This window comes from Cucurbita maxima, unplaced genomic scaffold, assembly GCF_002738345.1.
Source record: "Cucurbita maxima cultivar Rimu unplaced genomic scaffold, Cmax_1.0 Cma_Scf00004, whole genome shotgun sequence".
NCBI classification, from domain to species: domain Eukaryota; kingdom Viridiplantae; phylum Streptophyta; class Magnoliopsida; order Cucurbitales; family Cucurbitaceae; genus Cucurbita; species Cucurbita maxima.
Window position 1 is genome coordinate 6,266,841 of NW_019272020.1, and position 26,407 is coordinate 6,293,247.

Here is a 26,407-nt window from a genome sequence, read left to right on the forward strand (position 1 = left end):
CCCCCCCCCCCCCCCCCCCGAATCCATCATAGTCAGGCTAGTTGTCTGTAGTCGAACGTCTGGAGGTCAGCAAATTCTCGAGTGTCATGAGAGGCATGATCATCATCATCATCATCATAGTGTACATGTCCGTACTCATCATCATGAATGAGGAAGTAACACGATGTATATGAACACAAGGTCTCTATAGTTTTCATCCTTAAATCATTTTTATGACACAACCCTATACATGTATGCATTGGCCTTTATATGTTCATCATCATTAATATAAATTACAGTTGTGCCTTAGAAAACTTGTCATCATAATGCTGACATTTAATACATACACATCATCTTAATTGGAAATATTATCACAATAAGTCACCTCATCATCATACATCTTACATGATCATGTTATCATGCACCATCATCATCATGCCATCATCATATAACATAATCACATTATCATATATCGTCATCACATCACCACATTATCATATAACATAATCACATCACCATATAACATGATCACTTCATCATATAACATAAAGCATAAAGGATATGTGCAAAAGCCACTAAGCACGTATTGTCATACATAAGGCAAGTCTTCCGACCGAGTCGATTGTAAGACCACTTGGTTGCCCTAGGCGCTTCATTGAAATCAACCGGTACCTTGGTCATTTTCATTTGAAACTACTTATTCATCAGTATACGTTAGTACATTCTTTTCCATAACTATAGCTCTCCATTCATAGTACAAATATTGCTAAATCTAAATATCATCAATACATCAATTAACATTCACATTCGATGCAAGGTAAATCATTATATAACAAAACATCATTAATTATCTTTTGTAAGGCATACCTGACTGTGACGGGGCATCCGTGGTAGGACCATGCAACATGTCAAGCATAACTCGTAGGCTAGTCAATAAAATCTATACCTAAAGCTCTAATACCAGTTTTACAACTCAAGTCCACCACTAGTAGATATTGTCCTATTTGGGCTTTCCATTTCGGGCTTCTCCTCAAGGTTTTTAAAACGTGTTTTCTAGGGAGAGGTTTTCACACCCTTATAAAAAATGTTTCGTTTTCCTCTCCAACTGATGTGGGATCTCACAGTCTACTCTCCTTTGAGGCCCAATATCCTTGCTGCCCACCGCTCCATGTCCACCCCCCGAAAATTCATCCCTTTAGGACCCAACATCTTCATTCGCACTCGTTTCTCTCTCCAATCGATGTGAGGATCTCACAAAATAGGTAGGGGGCGTTTGTAAAATTCAATAACTCTAAAAATACGATCAACTCAACCTAACCTTTGTTTAGTTGGGTTTATTTTTAACTATGTAATTTTTTAAAATACGTATTAAAATTGAGTTATAAATTTTAATTAAATATTTGAAGTAAATAGACGTTTTGCAAACTAATATTTTATTTTTATTAAAAATAAAAATTGAAAAAAATGATCCAATCAACCAGATCCAATCCAACCCAAAAAATTTATGGTTGGGTCCGAGTTCATTATTTAACAAAAATTGTTTTGGTTGAAAATTTTATAATTCAAATAACCGGGTTAGTTTAAAAAATGTCTCAACCTGACCTAACAAGTCTAGTTGAATCTAAAAAATGTCCAAATCCGACCCAATCATTTCTGTTTTTACCATGAAAAAACTCGTGCTTGAAAATATATACAAATATTTCATTTTGAGCCTCAATTTTTTAGTCCAAGTGTTTCGTGTTTTTACTACAAAATTCAAAGACGATTACTAAATAATAATAATAATAAATTTTGTGAATTCTTTTCAAATCTTCAAGATTTTGAATTTTTGGATAGGTTTAATTATTGGGTTAGTCTTCGTACTTCCAACCCATGTAATCGAGTTCTGGGTTCTTCCCTCGAACTATCCGAGAGGTATTTTGTAATGTAAATCTAGTCTAAAGTCGATTCAGTATCAGGGCTACGGATGGGTGTAGTAGATTTGATCATCCTTTACTTGTAGGGATTCGGGGCACGGCCCTGTAAAGGAATACCATATTCTATATTCATGACTCGCTTTAGAGATAGAAACAAACATAAAATTCTAAACTTTAAAAAAAATTTAAAAATATTGTTACCGTTAGTCTATTTAAAAAAATACTCATGAACTTTCAAAAGTAATATTAAAAAGTTTGAAGTAATCTATGAGATGTAAAAAGTTCGGACTACTGTATAAGATGTCTGATAGATAAGTTCGGACTACTGTATAAGATGTCTGATAGATAATTTCCATTTATTTATTGACCGTAAAAACTTTTTTATATAAATGTCGGGTTAATATTACTTTTAAAATTTAATGGATATTTTTTAAAATATAATACTAAAAATGACGACCACACGATTCCAAAAAAATTATAGAAATAAAATTATAAAAAAGAAAAGAAAAAATATAGTAACCACAAATTTATGTGCTTACTTGGCATTATCAATCCCATCGAGTAATCCGATAAACCAATAATCATATGCCACGTGTCAATATGATTTAACAAAATCTTCTATTTGATTGGATGAATTATATTACATTACATATCTTCATATTTATGTATCTGAGCTTCACTTTTGCTTTTCACTCCTCTGTGTTTCCCACATCCGCCATTGCAGCCCCTCCGAAGAAGCTTTATCGTCATCCATGGCTGCCTCTGCCGAGATGGCTCTCGTGAAGCCAATGTCGAAGTTTTGCAGCAGAACTCCCGAATTCGGAAGCCGTAGCACGAGAGCTATTCCATTCTCTTACTCCAGATTCACCGCCATTAAAATGTCTGCAACTTCCTCTCAATCGCCTCCCAAGCCCTCCAAGAACGCCAACAAGGCTGCGATTAAGGAGACGCTACTGACGCCCAGGTTCTACACTACTGACTTTGATGAGATGGAGACTCTCTTCAATACCGAAATCAACAAGAACTTGAACCAAGCTGAGTTCGAGGCTCTGCTTCAGGAGTTCAAGACTGATTATAACCAGACGCATTTCGTGAGGAACAAGGAGTTCAAGGAAGCTGCTGATAAAATGGAAGGCGATCTCAGACAGATCTTTGTGGAGTTTCTTGAGAGATCTTGTACTGCTGAGTTCTCTGGATTTCTGCTCTACAAGGAGCTGGGAAGGAGGCTTAAGGTATTGCTTATGAACTTCAGAATGAATTGTTTCTGTGATTTTGAAGTTGATTGTGAGTACTGTGGATAATTTTTTGAAAATCTTGTTTATAGCTGTACTGTACGTCATTTGAATCTATAATTTGCCCTCTGTTCTATTGCTCTATTACACTGCTGAATGGCTTCTGAGCTTCCAAATCATGAACTAATCTTTCACTTTGAAATCACATTTTATTCCTTATAATTACTTCGAGCAATATGGATGGAGAATAATCTTTTTCTATCTCACATTGCCAATTATTTTCATGTGTTCCAGAAAACCAATCCAGTGGTGGCTGAGATTTTCTCTCTGATGTCCAGGGATGAAGCCAGGCATGCTGGGTATGTACTCATTTTCAAGCCTTAGAAGCATTACATGAGCTTTTTTTATCAATTAAAGGACGCTACTAAATGTTATATGATACTTGAATCTTCATATTTATTCTCGAACCTTTAGTTTTAATCCTTCAAACATTCTAATGTGCTTGTTTTGAATATTTTCATCTGTTCTTAGGAAATATTTGAATCCATTGCCGAAATCTTGAAACAAAAACAAGTTTTCACTTGAATTTTGAAAAAGTCTCTAAAATATAGACATCAACACAAAGAACCTCTGCATGTATTTATTTATAACCTTAAATTTCAAAAACAAAGGATCAAAATGATTATGAATGCAAATGATTTTGATGGAAAGCTTTAGATTTAGAATAACAAACAAAAATGTCTTGAAATTTTTGTGTCTTATATTTTTGATACTCATGTTCCATTTAATTACAGGTTTTTGAACAAGGGTCTATCTGATTTCAACTTGGCATTGGACTTAGGATTCCTGACAAAGGCTAGAAAATACACATTTTTCAAGCCCAAGTTCATCTTCTATGCTACCTACTTGTCTGAGAAAATTGGATACTGGAGATACATAACCATATACAGACATCTCAAGGCCAACCCTGAGTTCCAATGCTATCCCATTTTCAAGTACTTTGAGAACTGGTGCCAGGACGAGAACAGGCACGGCGATTTCTTCTCTGCATTGCTCAAGGCGCAGCCTCAGTTCCTCAATGACTGGAAGGCTAAGCTGTGGTCTCGGTTCTTCTGTTTATCGGTAAATGGCGGTTAATCTCTACTGAAATTTGAGTAGAATTATACACTTAACAACAAAAGATGGAAAGATGAATGTTTTTGTTTTTGGTAATCTGTTAGCGTTAGATATTGTCCTCTTTAGATTTTTTTTTTGTGGACTTCCCTGAAGTTTTCACGCTCATATAAAGAATGCTTCGTTCTCCTCAATCGATTTGAGATCTCACAATCCACCCCCTTCAAGGCCCAGCATCCTCGGTGACACTCATTCCCTTCTCTACTTGATGTGGGACCACCCAATCCGACCCCTTTGGGGTTCAGTGTTCTTGCTCGCACATCACCTCATGTCGACCCCCTTCTGAGCCAGCCTCCTTGCTGGCACATCTTCCGATGTCTAGCTCTGATACCATTTGTAATGGCCCAAAGCCCACCGCTAGCAGATATTATCCTCTTTGGGTTTTCTCTTTCGGGTTTTTTCTCAAGATTTTTAAAACCCTTATCAAGAATGCTTCGTTCTCCTCCCAAATCAATGTGAGATCGCACAACTTATCTTCGTTCTTAGTCCAATTTTGAAAATGTTTTTGTGATCATAGTCAAAGTTTTTCAAAAAACAGTTAACTGAGATCCTAACAGTGCTTTTAGGAAGTAAAATCGTTATGAAGTATGGATCTTGTGGGCTGAACTTGACCTGAATGTTCGTATCAATGAAATGTTTTTTTCCAGGTGTACGTGACAATGTATCTCAATGATTGCCAAAGAACAGCATTCTATGAAGGAATTGGCCTTAACACCAAAGAATTTGACATGCATGTTATCATTGAGGTAAGTTTGATAGCTACATGTATTTCATTCATAGCCCATGTTCATCTAAGGGATAGTTTACTACAATGAACTGAACTATTCAATGACAAAACATTCAGCCAATTCATTTTGCTTCTACTAATGCAGACTAACCGAACAACGGCGAGAATCTTCCCGGCCGTACCGGACGTCGAGAACCCCGAATTCAAGAGGAAACTGGACAGGATGGTCGAGATCAATGAGAAGCTGATTGCTGTAGGAGAAAGCAATGAGATTCCTTTGGTGAAGAACTTGAAGAGGATACCGCTTGCTGCAGCATTGGTATCAGAGATATTGGCTGCATATTTGATGCCTCCAATTGAGTCTGGATCAGTTGATTTTGCAGAATTTGAGCCTCAACTTGTGTACTAAAGTTTTGTTCTTAGCTCACCTCCTTCACTCTCATCTTTTTAGTATGTTCAGTTTCTTCAAATAGTGTAATTTGTTGTCATGTAATGTTTGTAAAAATATAATCACAAACATTTAGCAATAAATTGATCTTAGTTAAATGAGCCTCTTGTAAATGGTCACACTTCTCATTTATTTCGGTCAATTTAGTCATTAAATCTCATTTAGTTTATAACGATTAATATTCTTACTTATTTTAGTTATTAACTCTCATTTAGTTCATAATCATTTTGATTAATATTCTTTATTTAGTTCATGCTCGAGAATTAGCATTGTTATACCTATATAAAAGTTTGTCTAACATTATTTTGAAGTATGAAGTCATAGAGAGTCATGTAGAGTCATGCGGAGTCATGTAAAGTTATTGTTATTTTGTATTTGCCTATAGACAATTGGGAGGAACTTTCGTTTAGAAGTTTTATAGTGTGAGAGATATACTTATAAACACTTTGATTACAGTGATTGTCTACCATTCGTAGACATATCACCGAACCACATAAATTTTTGTGTCTCTTTGTTTAATTTCAATTTGTGGGTGCATGAGTGTGGTTGGTTTTGCTTTCGTCCGCTTTTGCTCTAATAATTAGGCATAAGAACATTTTGATTGTGATATTCTGCTATAACAATTGATATCATGACATTTTGGATGTGACATTTGAGTACAACAAATAGTACCCGAGCATTGAAGGTTATGTACCGCAGAAACCATTGATATCATAACATTTAAAATCCAAAGAATTTGAGTGACTAAAAAAGATAAATTTAGTTAAATGAAAATTTTTAAATATTTAAATTAATATGTGATATATTAAATATTAATATATATATATATATATATATATATATATATAAAATTTGAATCTTATATAATAATTGTATTTGATACAAATATAATAATTATATAATATATGAACTATCAACTATATATTTAAAATTTATAAAATTTGAATGATATTTAAATGAGTTTAATATATATTTATTTAAATTTGTTTTAAATAAAAATATATTTTTAATATATTAAATATTAAAATATATTATATTAAAAATCACCGTTCTTGGTAAGCTATTAGTTGTAAGCCATTAGAGGTTTACATGGTTCGATTTGGGTTAGGTTGAGCCTATTGGTACCGTCAATCCAAAACTTTTCACCACCCAACCCGAAAATAGAGGGTTGGGTTGAGTTGAGTTGTCAATTTTTTTTTTTAAGTTTTGTTTATTCCTCTTTATAATTATTGGAATATTATCTCAGATAAAATATAGATAAACACAAATTAAATCGGTAAACCAGTAAACCCATTAATACGGTTCTTGCAAACCCATTAATACCAGAGAATTCTTAACATATTTTGTATATTTTTATTTGGCTTCACAAACCCAAAATCAAATCGATTTAGTTCGGGTTCAAAAAAATGAATCCAACCCTACTGCTAATCCAACCAAATCCAACCTTATAGTTCGGGTTGGGTTGGTGCGGGTTGTCGGGTTGGATGTACACCTATAAGCTATAATTTAATTTATTTATTTATTTTTTTTAAGAGAAATAGGCACAAAACTTGTAATTTAATTTAACTTTTTTTATTAAAAAAGAAAAAAAAAATAAAAGAAAAAAAAAATAAAAGAAAAGAAAAGGACTAAAATGGTATTTCACTTCCGAGGAAAGGAAAAGGCGAAAGCAAGAGATTTTCTTGAGAAGAAAGAAATTGAAGAGCAGAAAAGCACAGAGCTCTTCTTCGTCTTCTTCATAATCTCTGCTCTGTTTCATTTTCTGCTTCTCAACTTAGCAATCGAAACTCGCTCTCCATTACTCCAAAGAACCACAAGCAATGAGTAGCATTGGCACTGGTTATGATCTTTCCGTCACCACATTCTCCCCCGATGGCCGCGTTTTCCAGATCGAGTATGCTGCTAAGGCCGTCGACAACAGCGGGTATTCCTATTCTTCTCTTCCTTTCTTCCTAATTACTATATAGATTTACCAGTGGCAGGGATTTGCTATTTCATTTTTGTGTGAACTGTTTTTCGAATTCGTTTTCAGGACTGTTATTGGAATCAAATGCAAAGACGGAGTCGTTATGGTAATTTTTTTCTTGCTTTTTGAGTGTGCTTCCTCTTTTGTTTTATGGATGGGACCATAGGAGTTCTCTAGGTTTGAGATAGAGTGTTTCTCACATGTGAATCTGATGCGGTTGTTTTTTATTCAGGGCGTGGAAAAGCTAATTACTTCTAAGATGATGCTTCCTGGTTCTAATAGAAGAATTCACGCTGTTCATCGTCATTCTGGCATGGTATTATTATCCCTTATATTTTCTCGATCACTGCTTTGGATTCAAGTATCCTGTAATAAGGGTTTAGATGTTTTAAGCTTTTGTTCTGTAATGGTCGTAGACTAACTGATTGAGGAAATGTGCCTTGACTGGGCAGAGACTTGGATATGAATAATGGAATAAAAAAGTTAATTTGCTTGGATTTTCTCACATTCAAGTGTTTGTAGTTTAACATATAGCAAAAAATGAACTGGTAACATTTACTGTCTTTTTTCTTGATGCATTTTGCTATTCAATGGCAGGCTGTGGCAGGATTAGCAGCAGATGGAAGACAAATAGTTGCTCGAGCCAAGTCGGAAGCAACCAATTACGAAAGGTTGCACCTTGAGACTCTTCTATTTTAGACAGTCCCCTAATCCTAATGCACACCTCCCAGTTTATTAGTAGTGAAATTGGTTAATTGTAGGAATACATATTGCAGATGAATGTTTGGTGACTATGCTTTGAGTAATTCAATTTTCTCTTATGTTCTAATTTGATTCCTGGGTCTGAATTGTAAACATTTTGAATTAGATGCTTAATAACGAATGAGCAGTATCAGTATGATGTGTTAGACACCAGTGTGATTTTAACAGTAAACCATCTCTTGGAAAACAAAGTGATGATGATAGCACCATTGAACTGTTACATGTGAATGAATTGTGTTTTCTAGAAAGGACATGCCTTCATGAACTTCTAGGTCTTCATACGCGTATGTAGATACTATGATCTACTATACTGACAGGAGAAAACAATGGTGTGAAAAGCATGTTAGAAGTGAAGGCATGCCGGCCATGTGATCATGAGGAAGAAGTTATCAGTTAATTTTATGCTTTATCTGAGGATATTCGAGATGTATTGCTGATTTTGCATTATCCTATTGAATGCTTATCTTGTTTTGTTATGGACTCTTTATGCAGTGTTTATGGGGAACCAATTCCTGTTAAGGAATTAGCTGATCGTGTTGCCAGTTATGTGCATCTCTGTACACTTTACTGGTGGCTCAGGTTTGTCATGATTTCAGAAATACCTATAGCAATTTGAAATTGCTTCCTTCTTTCTCCTCATAACGAATTAAAATTAATGTTGCAGACCTTTTGGATGTGGTGTAATTCTTGGAGGCTATGACAGAGATGGACCACAATTGTACATGGTTGAACCATCCGGTGTTTCCTATGTGAGTTTATCATGTATTGACATGTTGTAGATTTGTGATACACAGTTCGAATTTAATGCTGTTTTGTTTATATCGCTTGCAAACTACTTATGTACATCTTATGGCTGCTCTATGAACTGACATCTTTATTTTCTTCTATTTTTGGTATTTTTCTAGAGGTACTATGGTGCTGCCATTGGGAAGGGTAGGCAAGCTGCAAAAACGTAAGATAAAAGATTTACTTGTTGTGATACTTCTTGTGGGTGATTGCCAAGAGACCACTCCGTTGCTTTCTAATTGAATCTACTTTAATTGAATTTGATGAGAATGAGTTTTCAAAAACATGGATGCATGACTACTACTATCAGTATAAATCATCATGTAGGCAGTAGCCTAAAATAAAGACTTCAGAGAGGTGGCATAATCAGCGTAAGATGTTTATGTGGGAGATCCATGTCTAGATTTTTATGATTGATACGTGGCTGATCATCATCTTGGGAAAGTTGTTTCTTATAAAATAATAATAATTATTATAATGATCTTTGGAAAAGAGATTTGTATGAGGGATTTGTTCTTGCTACATTGCGAATTATTGACTAATTTATGGCAGATATTCTTAAGTCAAGTGATATTGTAACCAATATTGAACTTCCAGAATGATGATCTTGTTGTCCACGTCCTTTCTGACCACAGTAATGCAAGAAATTGTAGTAATTGATTTACCGTTTCTTACCATGAGTTTACTGATCGAGGGAAATAGTCGAGATACTGGTCAATATGCAATAGAAAATCATATGCAATAGAAAGTCTCTGAAGCACTGTTATTTTGTTCTATGAACTTAACCCTTAATTTAATATTTGCATATTTGTCTCAGCATTGGTGAAACATTTATTATTTTTTATGCATCATATAACTAATCAATGTCCAAGAAGAAGGCTGTGGGGGTATCTTAAGAGGAGATTGACTATGTTTGGAAGTCATGTCCAAAGTACACTCCACTCATAATCGTGTTTGGAATTAATTCACTAGTGTTTTTAATATTCTTGTGTTCCTATTAAAAAAGTGTTTTTAGAAAAATTCAAATGCACAAAATAAGTATTTATCATGAAATACTTTTTACTTTTAAGTGTTTATAGTTAAAGCACTTTTGTTGAAGAAGGGGAACTGCAAATTCACCTTCATTTATAATTGCATACCACCTTTGAATCTGTACATCGTTCTAACATCACAAAAGCACATTGTATGTTATCTCATATCTGTGAAAATTTAAGTAGTATTCCTGATGTTACAAGCAATACAATGACAGGGAAATTGAGAAGTTGAAACTCTCTGAATTGACATGTCGGCAAGGTGTTATTGAAGTAGCTAAGATGTGAGTAACTTCCGAGTAGTTGGGCTTTGAATTTGTTGGGACATTTGCTTGATTAGAATCTAAACATTGTGTTACTCTTTTGGCGAGCAGTATTTATGGAGTACATGATGAGGCAAAGGACAAGGACTTCGAGTTGGAAATGAGTTGGATCTGTGATGAATCAAACCGCCAACATCAGAAGGTACTATTAATGTTATCTCAATTGAATGAAGTTGCAATTTTTATTTTCAAAATTCATCACCAGGTAGGCTTAGCTGAATGTTGGTGTTATATAAATTTGATTGTGGGGAGCTGCATCTAAATTCGAAACTGAATACCTTTAACTTAGTCTGCTTTGGGATGGGACCTTCTGTAAGTTTGTGAGAAAAAAAAATATGGTTCTTGAATTTTTCAGTGGTGCAAAAATATTAGGATGGTATAGTTGTATACTACTGTTGATATTGAATCACATTACTCATTCGTTTCGTTATTATTTATTTAGTGGTTCGACGTAGTTCAGAGCGATAGAATAGTAGTATAAACCGTCTCCGTACTATAGTAGTAGCTCCCCGAGTTCGTATCGGGAATTGGTCCCGTGAGGGTAGTTTAGTTTAATCACATGGTTTTACCACTTTCAGGTTCCAGAGGATCTTCTAGAGGAAGCAAAGGCAGCTGCTAAAGCTGCCCTGGAAGAGATGGATGCTGATTAAGGAAGTTGAAAACTTCATAGGTGTGTTCTTACTGTGCTGCTGCTATTGCTTTATTTAGTTTAAAAGGTCTGATTTGAGCATCTCGTTAGAATTTTCGAATGATTCAGGAAGTGATGAAACATAATGTGATTTTCATACTGCTTTGTTGTACTGTTCTTAATCAAATTGAGGCTTTTTTCCCCCTCTTCTGAAGCCAGTTTGAAGATCTCTAACTTTTTATACGATCAAAAGCAGTGGATGATTTTCAAATGCAGCAAATTTATTATACTGTGAATTTAGGTTTAAAATTTTGAAGTTGAGAATTTATTTGGGATGTGAATTTGTTGATCAGCTACATAAATTCAAGCTTAAACACTTTTCTATTCTATAAGAACTTAGTTTCCGAGTAAACTATAGATTGGTATTTCTAGGTAGCAGTTTCACGCGGCATCTAAGAAGCTGAGCAGTTATTAGAAAGATTAGTTAATGGGTCACCTAGTAATTGTTGGGATTTCGGATTCTACTTGGAAAGATATGTCTCGAGAATGTCTTCTTTCTAACTAAGGCAATTGGTCTCTCACGTTGGATTTAGATAGGCCGACGTTGTCAATGCAAGTTAAGCGCGTAAACGACCTTCTTCTTGGTGTTGGCATTAGGAGAAGCAAGCTGATAGTAGAGCTAGTGGCATTCCTTTTCGAATAAGAAAGTGACCTTGCCGGCTATTTTCATTGTTACCAGCTTCACTTAAATTAAAAATCAATCATTTTCACATGTTTTGGAATTAACTTCATAGCATAAAGGTTGTTTTCACTAATGAACGATGGACTGTTCTTGTTTTTGTTCTATGAATTAAGTAATTTGAAATTTTAAATTAAATTATAAGTTTAGTCCGTAAAAGTAAAAAAAAAAGTTTGCTTATTTATTCTTTTTTTATTTAAACGTATCTATGAATTTTTCATTTATCTAAACGATTCTAAATTTTTATGTCTATAATTAAATTATGAAAATTTTAAAACCACCAAGACTCGTGGCCTTCTAAAAAGATAATGACAAGAATAGATTAAAACTTTAACGCGGGTTCACGAATGCAAACCTAGGTCCTCTCTTTGTCGAGCCTCTTGGAGTGTTGCTGTGTGACCAAGCGAAGCAGCACATTCCAGTCCATCAGTGTAAAGATTCCACATCATTATCGAGCTTCTTAGATCGAGTGCTTGTTGTGTGACCAAGCAAATAGAGAGGAAGCAGAATTAAATTGAATTAAATTGGTAATTAAACCTAGATTTTATTAATTACACCAAAAATAAAAATATACAACATAGAGAGGAAGCAGAATGAGACGCCCAAAGAAGCCTGAAAATATTACACTCTTCTTCAACATATAAGCTTCAAACTCTCCCCTTTTTCTGAGTTCTGAGTAATGAAAGGACACATTTTACCCAAATCATCAAATAAATACACTTTAATCAACTTAATCACAAACAAACCCCAAATCACAGCCTGAAACTCAACACATATACAAATGTACCCTTCACTCCAAGTTGAATACTAAATTCTATTTACCTACCCAATCATACAGAAACGTCATCGCACCTAGCTTGGTCACCAAGTTCTACAGCGGTGTCGACTACCGTCACTGCAACAGAGATTATGACTAGTTCAATCTTGTTAGGTATGACTATATCAATATATTCGAACATATTGTGATCATGCATGCCTAGATGTGAATCCATTCAACACACTCGAAAAAAGATATACCAGGCTCGAAGACAACGAAAGATGTCAAGCTGATCGAAACGTTCCCTTGTAGTAGCCAGCATTAACTTACCTTACCGGCAGCATCCAGTCTTCTTCACCCAAAAATGTACTTACGGTTGAGAAAAGATGATGTTGGCGAAAAGAGTAGCAGCCATTTTATAAACATAGCTAACAGAAGAGACCTAGCCTGACGTATCGATTTCCTTCCCCGGATCTTCGTCGTGTATATTTCTCTTCAACCTTCTTAACCAAATGTCGTAGTCCATAGGATATGGTGTTCCACATAGACTATCGACATAGTCGGCAAATGCTTTCAGTACCGTCGACATGTCACCGAGCTTCTGCTGAATTGACCTCCTGGACCAAGAGGTCTCTCTCCACAGTAGTGCACTCTCAACAGAATCCAGATCAGGAAAAGCATCACCAGAGGCATAATAGAGCATATAAACTAGGCTCTCTGCATCTGAGGCAGAGCAGAGTTTCCCCTCCTGTAGTGCAAAAGTCGACGAGAAGTGAAGATTCAAAGCAGGACGGTCCCTGTCTTCGAGAATCGCATGTCCCCAGCCAATAAGAACAAAGTAAGGCTGTCTCACACCAGATCTCACACAAATCACGTTCTCCGGCCTGATGTCACCGTGTCGAATTCCAGCTGAAGCAGCTGTTGAGAGTGCAGACAAGCAGTCATGGCAACATCTTAATGCTTCTTCAGAACTAAATCTACCACCATTTACCATGTCAGCTACGGTTTCACCAACTGGGCTGGTCACAAGAATGGGCGTGCCACACCAAGGGTGGTCACAGTTGCCACCCGAGCTCGGTCTACGACATTGACCGGGATGGATGATCCTCCCAGATGCACACAACTGAGGTAGGTACTTGCTAGATAGACCTTTCTGTTTCATTACAGTTAGCACCCTGGTCTGCCTCTGCACTTGATACCACAAGTTCATATCTTCCCATGCTTCTAGCTGGGAAATGCGAGATCCAACGTAAAGAAACAGACTTTTTCCAGGTTCTTCGACAGGAGAAGCAATATAAAATTGAAGCTCGTCCCAAGTCAGGAGTTCATTAATCTGATAGCCTTTTTGCGAGTTTGAATCCTCCAACCACAGCACCGATCCTACTTTCAACTTTACGATCTCTTCGGACTTAACTTTGATCGAATCTTCCTGAACTTCAAGAATTTCAGGGGAAACACTTTTCTTCTGGAACCTAAACAAACCATTTCCATTCACTCTTACATCTCCCAACTCCCTCTCTACTCGTCTAGTTTGCAAACGAGAACTATGATCGGCAGCTAGATCTTCAATCGAGTGCTTGGGAACTCCGGCAAATTGCATAATACAATGGAAGGTAGCAAAAAGTATTTGCAATGCCCCAATATCACCCCAGTTAGCATTTCCAAGCTCGTTCCAGATCTTATCAATTGAAGAAACCGATATTGTAGCATATCGTTTTATCCATTCAGCAGCACATTCATACACATTATTCAGATCAAACTCCAACCTACTTAAATCCCCTTCAACTTTAATAACTCCTCCGTACCACGAATTGAAAAGAAAAACAAAGACAGAGTTCAAACCCGATGAATAGTTCGATTTGCTCAAGCTTCTTGACCATAGCATGCGGACAGCATAAAAAAGAGCCTCACCTAAAACAGACGGAGAAGGATAGCTCTCATGATCCACGGAGTGATTTCCAATATCCGGACTCAGTACAGCAAGTGTAAGAATTTGGTCCCACTTCCCATGGGGATGTCGAGCGTTCTTCAGCAGAACGCCAGCGGCTGAAAGACCTTCAAGCTTTCCAGTAGCAATTGCCTTCTCAGCCTGGTAAAATTTTAAATTATTCCTGTATAAGCAACCAACAGTAAAAGGCATGGGCTGATCTTGACTCCAAAATGCCTCCCACAAACCTTTCACACTTGCATGAAGAAAATCCTCAACAGCAAGATAAGAAGTTGCTTCCACGCCATCAGAGGCAGAAGCATATATAGTACTTGGCATTCGAATCAGCTGCTGAAACGAAATCCCCTCTAGTGCATAGTCAAACTTCTGTAAATCAATCAACTCAAAAGGAACGTCGAAAACCGACTTTTTGGTTCTGGAACTCTCTGATACTTCTTCAAACCAATCTTCAAGTTTGGCCGTGAAGAGTTCACTGTCCGAAAATCTGTTAAAAAACTCTTTCCGATTTCTAGACTTGCTTCCAGACGATACACTAGACCTTTTTGTACCAGAACCCACTGATTCCTGGTCTGGAGATACGCCTGTCAGAGGATATTGATCAATTAGCCTCAAGCTGATCAGAAAACCTTTTTATGGCCTAAGCATTAGCTACTACAATGGCGCACTCCAAAGAAATCGCACTCGGTAGCTAAACTTCACCCTCATTCCGTAAAATATGACTAGGGTTCTTAGAATCACTCTTCAAATAATCAAAATTGGGCTTCTAAAAAACAAATAAATAAACAAAATTCTTACTATTTGGCAAAAATAGTAGTTGTTGGTTCTAACAGACACAATTTCAAATACTTTACAAAAAAGATGAAACTTCAGCATGAACAAGAAAGATGATTGAAACTAATAGGCTTACATTTCATTTAATTGCTTCAATGAAAAATCAATACACAAATACCTATTAGTACAGTTACTTATTTGTACTGCTACTTCTCCATATAAACGCTCCATGACACTATTTTGTCGGAGATTCCAAATGATCACTTGTCAATATGTAATCCAAAATTGTATTTCATAAGTTTCATGCCACTCAAAGCTCGCACGCTCATTATTTGAATCTTAAAAAAAAGAACTTCTCTGTGAAACAATCGGGAAATCAGGAAACAGTAAAGATTAGATCAAATGAGAAAAGAAATTATTCCAAACATCATTCTCTTCGATCGCCTTTGGCCTTGTTATGAAATGGACGAGGGCTGGTCCTACCTAAGGAATACATTTGATAGTGGCTTACAAAACCGATCCCCGGATGGATAAAAGGACCCAACCATAATTTGTATCAGGATCCCAGCAACAGAGGTGAGAATACCCGTAAATACACACATCCCACACAATTTTCTAGCTGTGGAAATGGTTACTCAGATACCAACAAGCACTGAAAATTGACCCTTAACACACTGGCTTCAGCCATTGTTACTCAACTTAAGTTTCAAAACGCAACTTGTTTCAGTTTCAAGAGGCTGTTTGCAATAGGGAAGAAAAGTTTCGATTTCCATATAAAAAGTAACCAACAGATAAAATTCTCAGCAGTTAATTTCATTTTCAATCATTCGAACAATAATCATAACACCGCAATTATGAATCAAAGCTGAATGAGACTTCAAAATTGAAATTGCCAACAAAAGAACCAAACCCAAAAACCCTAAATCATCCACCACAAAGAAAACCCGTGATTTTCATCTCAATTCTCTGCAAAATCCAAGATACACTGTTGGTCAACTCGACAGAAAACTAAGTTACATTAAGAGAAAGAGATGAGGCACGAACAGGGACACAAAAAACCTAATATTCCTCACTCACCGCATGATAACCAAAATAAAATCCGGACAACTAGAGAGAGAATTTCGGAGCTAGAGAGAGAGAGAAATCTAACCTTCCATTGAAGAAATATGAAGTTGGGAGTCCAAGATCACTGACCAATTTCAAAATGAAATTCAAAATCCAAACGCCAATTGATTCAATCGGTGTCTCCGGGTGCGATCTCGGCGAAATTCACTCTGCTAATTTTCTTTTTGGTCCTCACTTATCGGCCTCCATCGTACGAACACGAATTTCCATTTCCAATTTCACTTTGCTTTCTCTCTCTCTCTCTCTCTCTCTCTCTCTCTCTCTCTCTCTCTCCCTCTCTCTCTGTAAAAAGCAAAAGCCGGCGTGTGGTGTCAACCAGTGGAGAAGATCGAAGGATCCGATCGGTTTTTGAAACTCGACCCGACCCGACCCGACCCGACCCGCTCATATGTGGCTTGGTTTGTTGGGGGTTACGACAAGTAGTTTTTCTTTTCACTTCCTTAGTTGTTGGGTTTTGCTTTTAAGTGTGTTGTCGTCTTACGTTTGGTCATATGTTCTTGCCTTTTGGTTGGGGAAATTCTTGTGTCATTAAAAAAAAATAATAATAAATAAAAAAATATTCTCTCCCTTACCTAATTTCACCATTTTTTTTTTTTTTTTTGTTATAATCGCTCGATTTTCTGTGGTTTCGATTGAGAAGTCGATTAGTGGGAGTAGAGAAATTATTTACAAAGACCGACACAAAGAGACAAGACTGATAATTTTAAATTGTTGGAGGTATGAGAGAACGGTAAAATGTCTCGAATTTGTATCAATTCATTAATATAGACATTCTTATTTTTTAATCTACTTATCAAAAGACAGTGACATTGTAGCGGGTTTGTTGAATAATTATTCGTTGGAGCAAACATTAATGTTGTTTGGAGGTGACAATATTAGGTACTGAGAGTGACAAAGTGACTGAGATCTTAAGAGAAGGTAGTCAGAGGCTCAAAGTGACAGAGATCTAAAGGGAAGGATGACGGAAAGAGACATCGGAGAGCGTTCAGGAAGAGAGAGAAAATAGAATAAGAATTGTGCGCAATTAGGCGAAGAAGATGAAGTTTCAGGTCGGATTTGATTCGAAAATTACCAAACAGTCTCGGCTTAGCAACCCATCTCTAAGGCTCAGCCAACCACACTGCCACACACAAACCATCAGTAGACCCGCGCGCCCGTGAGAGTGACCTGACGAGACTCACAACTCACGCACTCTAGCCCCTACACGTGCGTGATGCGTGGCAATTCCTTGGCTTGGCTCGACTCCAGCTGTAGCTTGGCATCTCCACGGCTCAAATTCAACTCGGGTCTTAAATTTAGACATCATTTCCTACCTTTTGGACCCTCGTAAAGCTAATTTTGACATTAGGTAAGGAAACTAAGGTTAGTATGAACGGTTTTTCTTCGTTTTAAATTAAATTAAGTTAACTTTTACTAAGGCTATCCAACAAATATTCAAATAGGTAAAGCCTCCAAATAAGTGGCCTTACCATCGGCTCGGTTGAAAGATTTGTCTTATGTATGATGACACGTGCCTAGTGGCCCTTGCACGTGTCGTGTATGTTGATATGATGTGCTATGATGATACTATGATGTTATGATGATGTGATGTACTTTCATGCTATGATAAATTAGGATGATGATACATTATGATATGATGATATGAGATGTATGGTGATGATATGATATGATATGATGATATCTAATGTTACGATAATGTGCATGTATGAGATGCCATGAAAAGTTTTCTTATACACAACCCTTAAGTGATGTTATAAATGATGAATGTATGAAAGCTTATGCATGCATGTTGCTTAGAGTAATATATGAAAGATGTGTGGGGTTATGTCACATAAATGATTTAAGATGAAAAGTATAGGGATCTTATGTATAATGTATGTTCATTTACATCGGAATACTTCCCCTTTTATGATAAGTATGGACACGTATACTATGATAATGATGATGATAATCATGTCTTGCATGATATTCGAGGATTTAGTGTACCTCTAAATGTCTGACTACAGTCAACTAGCCCGACCATGCAGGCCCAAGTGGTGTGCGAAACTGCCTGGTGGGCACACACTTACACGTGTGGGTCTTGTGTACAAAAGTGCTACACATACAATTTGTCTAGACGGAAGGTCACCTCTAAGATGGTTTTAAGTGATTAGTCTAGTGATAATTGCATGTGTTTGCATCCTATAACTCCAACAATGGGCCTACTTGCTGAGTATTTCTTAAAATACTCAAATCATGTGCTACTTTTATATTTTAGATAAAGACAAGACACCCATTGACAGCGACATCAGGATTAAAAACCAAATGTCAATTAATTTCTTATATCAATTTTAAATCCACAAACATTTGAAAATATATTTATTACAAATTTACTACTCTAAAAAAATTACTATCTATTAATGTAAAATTTGAAAACATATACTTTTTAAATAAAAATTATGTAATTAAAAAAAACCTCTTTATTTAAAAAAAATTCAATAATATTTATAAATAATAAAAAAAATCTTTAAATTTTTTTTTAGATTTAAATAGAAATAGGTAGTACTTTATTTAAAAAATATCATAACTTTACTTAACAAAAATTAAAAATATTATTTCCGTTAGTATTACATTTAAAAAATATTCTTGAAATTTTAAAAAATATCATAGATTATTAAAATTTTAGTTGCTCGGGATCTATTATTATAATCTCAATAATTTAATTTTAGTTTCAAATTTATTCCAATATTTTGAAGAGTTGGTATTGTTTTATATTTTGGTAAATTTTTATTGGAAGGTCGGTAAAAAAAATTCAACTTAGTAATCTATATAAAAAATGAATTTAATTTCATGAAATTTTTACTTTAAAATTGAAAATTAGATATTCAAATATTTATATCTCATTAATAATGAAAATAAAATGTAATTGAATCAAAATATAATAAATTTCATGAAATAGTCACGGTAGCTTTTCCCGTTTGTTTCACTATGGCATTTTCGTAATTTTCTTAAATTCTAAGGGTATTTTGGTTATTTGTCGTCTTCTAATTATTTTAATATATTTTAAAAAAAAATCCAATTGTTTTTTAATAAAATTTATTACGTGTTGGTCATTCTTCCCTCCTCGACCACCGTGAAATTCTTTATCACACGAAATTCCTTATCCGAACAACCAATGTACAAGGCTGAAAAATGACCTTTTCAGACACACGCAACAAGGAAAGCGTCTTCTCCCTCTGCTAGAGGTTGAAGATGATGACATGAGCAGTTTAGTTGAATCAACCACGCCATCCCCTAAACAAGACTAGCTCTGTGCTTAGACTAATTTGGCCCATTTCTCGACTAGTTCTCATAGTTTTTTTTTATTCCTTAAAATAGACTCTCTTACGGTCATGCACAAAAAAAATTGGAGATACTACAACTCGAGAACCGAGACCCCAAATGTCAATCAACAAATTTAAAACTTAATACGACTCTCGTGCATGATAATATAATTGACTTAAGCTCATGAGAATGACATGTTGCCATAAATATAACTTATGTTACTGTATGCCCATGAACCTTGTATTATATTACATGATTATAATGTGTTACGAGTGATATTATACCATAGGGTTAGCCCATAAATTTAAGTATTAAGATGCTACTCGAGAACCATGAACCAAGTCAAATAAGAGCACCACACACCCTCTGCTCTAAATTTACCATGACCCCTCTAAGATTACTAGGTGCTACTTTCATCTATGCCCTATATGATTCGTGACCTCCTAGTACGAGATGCATCATGATTATATGTTTTCCTAATGTAGGTGGGATGTCATGTACCATGTTTTTACCGGACGTCTATCATGTTTCCCATGTTACCCTGTCTCATGTTATTGTCGACTTGTCCTACCCATGTCTTAGGATGTCCTAACATCTTTTCTCGCCAGATGAAATGTTTCACGTTCATGATATTTACCAACCATGTGACTTTCTAAGTCTTCCATGGGGTAGGCACATGTTAGGGACAACTGCCATAACCAATGACCACAAGCTCAAAAACCATGCCAAGTTATCAGTTAGAACAAGGTAGTTACCTTAACACCCACCATAGCCACGATCAAGAGTCTACAAGTAAGCTACTAACTGAGTCTTGTACTCACTCCATGTTTTCAATCCGTTTAAGTTTCGATCTATTCTTCAAGCAAGCTACATAAATTGACTCACGACATCAGGTTCTTAGGTTTTGTGTTATTATATTTACATAGTAATCACAATTATTGAAGTGTTGTAAATTAATTGTATTAATATTAATCTCATATATCTCTCTGAGACAGTATTGAATGTACAACAATCGAAACAATAAAATTCCAAGGTTTTATTAAATAAATATACGAACTACAATAAAATAATAATAACAATAATAATAATACAAATGCATGTGTCATCATTTTAACAGTTTGGCGAGAGTAGTCTAAGGCGCCAAATTTAGGCTCTTGTCTGATAGGGCGTGAGTTCAAATCTCATCGTTGTCAAAAGTTCTTTTTCACCTTTCACTCTTCCCGTAACGAAATAGAGAGACATTAATTTTGTTGGAAAGCTAGATAAAACTCTGGAGAAGGTGCCATGTGTCGAGCAACGAAAGTGACACATGTCAAATGAAGGTAAAAGACAGCAACAAGTGGGGGCGGACGTGCCAATGAGAGTGTACCACATGTCGAGCATAGAATTACAATTATACTATGCGGAGAGGAGGTTGTGACCCTCACGTCGAGATAAGCAAAGTGATGCCCATTTGGCCACACGAGGGCCAATATAGAAGAGTTCCATGATGTGACCAAGGAGGACGGTACACCATCTAACAAACCATATAATGTGTGCATTCAAGAGGAAACGATGAACAAGCAAGATAGGGTTAGCAAGTAAGATGAGCGTCATAGATAGACTTGTTAACGGGCTGAGTAGGATCTTGGACCTTATCCTCAAAAGTGAGGGTTCATAAGAGAATTTGTACATCCGGCTCTGGAGTCAAGTCCGTCCATATGAAATATGAAAACTTTGTCAAATTTGGTGTCATTCGGACACCAAACAAACTCTCCACGACACTGTTTGTCTGTTCGCCAAAACTATCTCTACGCCGCCAATTTAAAAATGCCTCAAAATATACTTTAGGGGAGGCATGGTGTCAACTCTCTACCCCATAGCCCCTGTTCAATAAGTTGATTTAAATATTTTAAAAAATGATATATATATATATATATATTACCCATATCATAGATGCTCGGACACTGACAGAATCAACTTACATATCATAGATGCTCAAGGCACGACTCCATCATAAGTTCTAACTTATAGTTCTCATCATATTGTTATAGACACGGTACTCAAATTCTTTAGATAGGTTAGTTGACGGTTGGCATCTTCTAGTAAATTTCATAGCATCAATATCATTAAGTACGAACACTCATCTACCTATGTGGTCATTTGCTCTCATTTGAACAAGATGGATTAGGGAATGGTTGGGATCCCGGTATCCACAAGGCTCTCACATGGGTTATATAAGGTTCATTCATTTTAGGACTCAACCCTATCCATTCCATCTCATAATCATATTGGTTATAATGCATATCTTTATCATTTGAGGTAGGTTCAATACTAGAAGTTTGACTAGCAAGTTCCTGGTAGCCTTCATATCGTACCGGTCTTCATAGCCAACTACTGAAAATGTTATAAAAACCCTCGATAGTCAAGCCAGGTTCATGTTTAGAGGCTAGTTGGGGTCCCTAATAGTCCTGTATAACAACATAACATATCATGCATGGTTCATATCATAAATAGATACTTAGTCATGTTTTCAATTTCATACACAACTCATTAGATTCAAGGAAAATTGACGTATTTTTAATTAGTCAGACTAACTTATTTATTTAAATACTTTAAATTAATTATTAATTAATCATAAAAAAAAAACGATTTATTTTTTTAAACCTTTTTCATAAACAAATATTTATACCGTTATTGAACGAAATCTTGATTAATTATCCACTTTAAAATTTGTAACCATAATAAATCTAGTTAAACTTAAACAACATTTTTTTTAGGTTTTTTAATACGGTTAAGAAGATGACCTGAGCAGTTTAGTTGAATCAGCCACGTCGTCCTCTAAACAAAATTAGCTTAGTTGGTCCGTGGATAATGTTAAGGGGCTAAATAAAAGATAGGTACTAAGATGCTACTTGAGGACCATGAACCGAGTCAAATAAGTGCTACTCTAACCTATTCCCTAAATGATTCTTGACCTCCCATTACGAGATGCATCATGATTCTATGTTTTCCTGATCTAGGTGAGATGTCATGCACCATGTTTTTATAGGACGTCTACCATGTTTAATAGGTTACAATGTCTCATGTTATTGTCGGCTTGTTCTACCCATGTCTTAGGATGTCCCAACAACTTTTCTCATCAGATGACATGCTTCACATTCATGATATTCACCAACCATGTGACTTTCTAGGTCTTCTACAGGGAGTAGTCTAGGAACTTGTTACGGAAAACTACCATAACCCATGACCATAAGCTAAGAAACCATGTCAAGTTCTCGGTTTGAAAAAGGTAGTATACCTTAGCACCCACCATGGGCACAATCAAAAGCCTACAAGTAGGCTATTTACTGAGTCTTATACTCACTTCATGTTTTTCATACTTTTCAAGTAATTAAGAGTTGGTCGGAGATGGAAGCGGGATCTGTAACAGGAGTTATAGAGAGCCACACCCACAACCTCTAAAATTATTTTGTTGTTTTAATGTTTTTTTGAATCTCTAAGCGTACTTTTAGTTAACTTAAATATGTGTTTACATATTTAGATGGTGATTTTTTCGAGATAAAGATAATTGACGGATGCTTCGATCCGGTAATGAAGAAGTATTTTCGAGCGAAGGTTTCTTTACGAAACTTTCTTAGAACCACAAGGAGACCTAGCATGGGCACTTGAATCGTACAAATTCATCAAGAAACAAGGAAGATCAAGAGGTAAGAGTTTCGAACTTTTGTTCTTTGTTTTTCTCTAGATTCATAAGATTCCTGTAGAGTTAGGTTTTGAAATTTGAGTATGTTGTTCTAGAAAAGATCTCGCAAAACTTCCATGAAGCAATCAAGAGTTGAAGCAGACTAGAAGTTGGAGTTCCAGTGAACCTCAAGAACGGTGAAGCAATCAAGTACGTAGGAAAAGATACAAAAATCAAAAGAAATTAGAAAAAACATAAATAACTCAGGGATTCTGAAAATAATTCATGAAGTTAAATTGTAGGTGACATGCGTCGACCAAGTAGGAATCGAACGCGTTTGGAAGGAGACGGTGTCATGTGTTGAGCAACGGCAGGTGATATATGTCAAGTGAACGTAGAAGACACGCAACACATGGAGGAGAAATAAAAGAAAATGTGTAGCAATAATGCAGCACCGGATCAAATCTTACAATCGGGGGCCCGACGTGCCAATGAGAGTGTATCATATGTTATGAGCATAGTATCACAACCATATTATGAAGAGAGTAGGTTGTGACCCTCACGTTGAGATAAGCAAAGTGGCGCCCATCTGGCCAGGCGAAGGTGAATATAGAAGAATGTCATGATGCGATCGAGGAGGACAATGCATTATCTAACACACCATATAATGTGTGCATTGAATAGGAAACGAGGCATAAGCAAGATAGGGGCAACAAATAGACATGAGTGTCACAAATAGACTTGTTAAAGGGCTTAATAGGGCTCCAGACCTTAACCTCAAAAGTCGGAGTTTCGAAGGGAATTTGGACAAGTGTTTCTAGAGTCGTACTAGAGAAGATCTAAGCTTTACCAGTTATTTCCTAAAAATAAAATTAGAATAAAAGAAAATAAAGATCTAATATATACCTTAGCAAACCAACTACATCTTTGTTCGTGTAAATCTGCTTCGGCCATTTTTCATTTTTTTCAAATCTAACATATTTTATTTTTATGTTTCTTTGAAAGGAACCTAATGTTCTCGGTTGGTTGAGAAGAGATAATTGGGGAAGGGAGGAACCTGATATTGTGATCTTTTTTTAAAGTATTATTGAAGCTTTATTTTGTCCTTAATTGAGGCCCTACACCTTAAATTATTATATTTAACTAAGGAATCATACTTAAACAGGTCTAGATTGGTCCGACCAATAAAAAAGATTTGTAGGTACGCTCCGATGAGGCTAAATAAACGGATTGTGAAACGTTTAGGTTAAGAATCAAGTAACTTTAATATATCCTTCTAAATGGACTCCCGTGCTTATAAAATTTTAAAAAATGGTCCAATAAACGATAGGTATAAAATGACGAATAGTTGATTTGTTACCCAGATGTTCTATAACTAACGTGCAATTTTATGAGAGACCTTATTTAATGAATTCTAAAGACTAGGCAAAATTTCATGTTTGAAGCTCAAACCACGATGTCGGTGAAACTTGACCAAAATGTCCCTAATTGTCAAACCATAAGATTTTAAGTACCTAATTAACTCTAATAAATTTAAAACTTAATACGACTCTTGTTTATGGTAATGGGATTGAATTAAGCTCATGTCGTATGCTACTGTACGACCATGAACCTTGTATTATATTACATGATTATAGTATGTTACGAGTGATATTATACCATAGGGTTAGCCCATGAATTTAAGTACTAATATGCTACTCCAGAACCATGAACCAAGTCAAATAAGAGCAGCAAGCACCCGGTGCTCTAAATTTACCATGACTCGTTTAAGATTACTAGGTGCCACTTCCATCAATGCCCTATATGATTCTTGACCTCCCACTCCGAGATGAATTATGATTCTATGTTTTCCTAATGTAGGTGGGATGCCATGTACGATGTTTTTACAGGACGTCTGTCATGTTTCCCATATTACCCTGCCTCATGTTATTGTCGACTTGTCCTACCCATGTCTTAGGATGTCCAGACAACTTTTCTCGCCTCATAAAATGTTTCACATTCATAACGTTCACCAACCATGTGACTTTCTAGGTCTTCCATGGAGAGTAGCTTAAGGACATGTTGGGACAACTACCATAACCAATGACCACAACCTCAAAAATCATGTCAAGTTATCGATTAGAACAAGATAGTATACCTTAACACCCACCATAGCCTCGATCGAGTCTACAAGTAAGCTACTAACTGAGTATTGTACTCATTCCATGTTTTCCATGCTTTTCAAGTAGTTAAGAGTTGGTCGAGGATGTGTGCGAGATCTAGAGCAAGAGCTATAGAGAACCACACCTACAACCTCTAAGATTATTTTATTGTTTTATTGTTCTTTCGAAATATTCCCTTGATATATTTTGAACATCTAAATTATACTTTTGGTTATTTAAAATATATATATATATATGCATGTCATGTTTGAAAATTTTCTTATTTTTATTTATAAAAAATTTTATCGTATTTTTAATCCGTTTAAATTTCGATCCATTCTTCAAGCAAGCCACATTAATACATGACATCAGTCTTTTTGGGTTCGTGTAATTTTAGTAATCACAATTATTGTTGAGTTCGTGTAATTATAGTTGCTTAGTAATCACAATTATTGAAGTATGGTAAATTAATTGTATTAATAAAATTTGAGGTTTTATTAAATAAATATATGAACTACAATAAAAAATAATAATAATAATAATAATAAAACAAAGAGAAAGTGAGAGGGCCACACATGAGGTATGTCAACATTAAAAAGACCCCAACGAGAAAGATATCTTAATACTGAGAGTGGTACGTCAACGGATGTCAACTGATTAAAGAATTAAAAACCACAAACTTAATATAAAGAGAAAGGTAAATTGATAAGATAAGAAATCCGAGTAAGATTCGGATTACCTTGTTGATCGAATATCTCAAGACAAGAACATTGTTTGAGATTCGAATCACTCCACAAACAAGATCGATCATGTCTAGCTTGAATGATTCTTGTTGATCAAATATCTTAAGACAAGAACACTTGATTGAGATTTGAATCACTCCACAAGCAAAATTGATCATGTCGGACTTGAATGATTCTACATGCAACCTAAACTACATAGAATTGGAAAGAAACTTAGTCATTGGCTAAAGAAGAGCACAAATGCT

The 26,407-nt window shown here is 35.6% G+C and overlaps 3 protein-coding genes across 4 annotated transcripts; 2 read left to right on the forward strand and 1 right to left on the reverse strand.

The window, feature by feature from the left end:
• The first annotated feature begins 2,569 nt into the window (after window positions 1-2,569).
• LOC111478142 (magnesium-protoporphyrin IX monomethyl ester [oxidative] cyclase, chloroplastic) lies at window positions 2,570-5,576 on the forward strand. The gene is made up of 5 exons (XM_023122267.1): window positions 2,570-3,127; window positions 3,422-3,486; window positions 3,922-4,249; window positions 4,948-5,046; window positions 5,173-5,576. The coding sequence occupies exons 1-5, from the start codon at window positions 2,648-2,650 to the stop codon at window positions 5,434-5,436; spliced, it is 1,236 nt and encodes a 411-aa protein (XP_022978035.1). The 5' UTR covers window positions 2,570-2,647; the 3' UTR covers window positions 5,437-5,576.
• A 1,566-nt stretch (window positions 5,577-7,142) lies between these two features.
• On the forward strand, window positions 7,143-11,185 carry LOC111478683 (proteasome subunit alpha type-3). The gene is made up of 10 exons (XM_023123084.1): window positions 7,143-7,399; window positions 7,508-7,547; window positions 7,674-7,757; window positions 8,039-8,112; window positions 8,696-8,782; window positions 8,868-8,952; window positions 9,109-9,155; window positions 10,239-10,304; window positions 10,395-10,485; window positions 10,922-11,185. Exons 1-10 carry the CDS (start codon window positions 7,296-7,298, stop codon window positions 10,991-10,993), a joined length of 750 nt encoding a protein of 249 aa, XP_022978852.1. The 5' UTR covers window positions 7,143-7,295; the 3' UTR covers window positions 10,994-11,185.
• A 1,119-nt stretch (window positions 11,186-12,304) lies between these two features.
• On the reverse strand, window positions 12,305-16,596 carry LOC111478124. 2 transcript variants are annotated; one of them, XR_002717411.1, is made up of 3 exons: window positions 16,337-16,596; window positions 12,563-14,996; window positions 12,305-12,532 (listed from the first exon to the last, which is right to left on the reverse strand). XR_002717411.1 is itself a non-coding variant. In XM_023122235.1 (2 exons), exons 1-2 carry the CDS (start codon window positions 16,341-16,343, stop codon window positions 12,910-12,912), a joined length of 2,094 nt encoding a protein of 697 aa, XP_022978003.1. In that variant the 5' UTR covers window positions 16,344-16,596; the 3' UTR covers window positions 12,305-12,909. The 2 variants fall into 2 exon arrangements, 1 of the variants encoding a protein (XP_022978003.1); XM_023122235.1 differs by having other exon boundaries at window positions 12,305-14,996.
• Between the last annotated feature and the right edge of the window lie 9,811 nt (window positions 16,597-26,407).

What these genes read in the sequence shown, in the direction of transcription:
- LOC111478142 (XM_023122267.1), top strand. Translation starts at nt 2,648, where the DNA reads ATGGCTGCCTCTGCCGAGATGGCTCTCGTGAAGCCAATGTCGAAGTTT. An exon ending in AGCTGGGAAGGAGGCTTAAG is followed by an intron (nt 3,128 to 3,421) that starts GTATTGCTTATG and finishes CATGTGTTCCAG; the next exon opens with AAAACCAATCCAGTGGTGGC. An exon ending in CTCGGTTCTTCTGTTTATCG is followed by an intron (nt 4,250 to 4,947) that starts GTAAATGGCGGT and finishes GTTTTTTTCCAG; the next exon opens with GTGTACGTGACAATGTATCT.
- LOC111478683 (XM_023123084.1), top strand. Translation starts at nt 7,296, where the DNA reads ATGAGTAGCATTGGCACTGGTTATGATCTTTCCGTCACCACATTCTCC. An exon ending in AAGGCCGTCGACAACAGCGG is followed by an intron (nt 7,400 to 7,507) that starts GTATTCCTATTC and finishes ATTCGTTTTCAG; the next exon opens with GACTGTTATTGGAATCAAAT. An exon ending in GCAAAGACGGAGTCGTTATG is followed by an intron (nt 7,548 to 7,673) that starts GTAATTTTTTTC and finishes TTTTTTATTCAG; the next exon opens with GGCGTGGAAAAGCTAATTAC.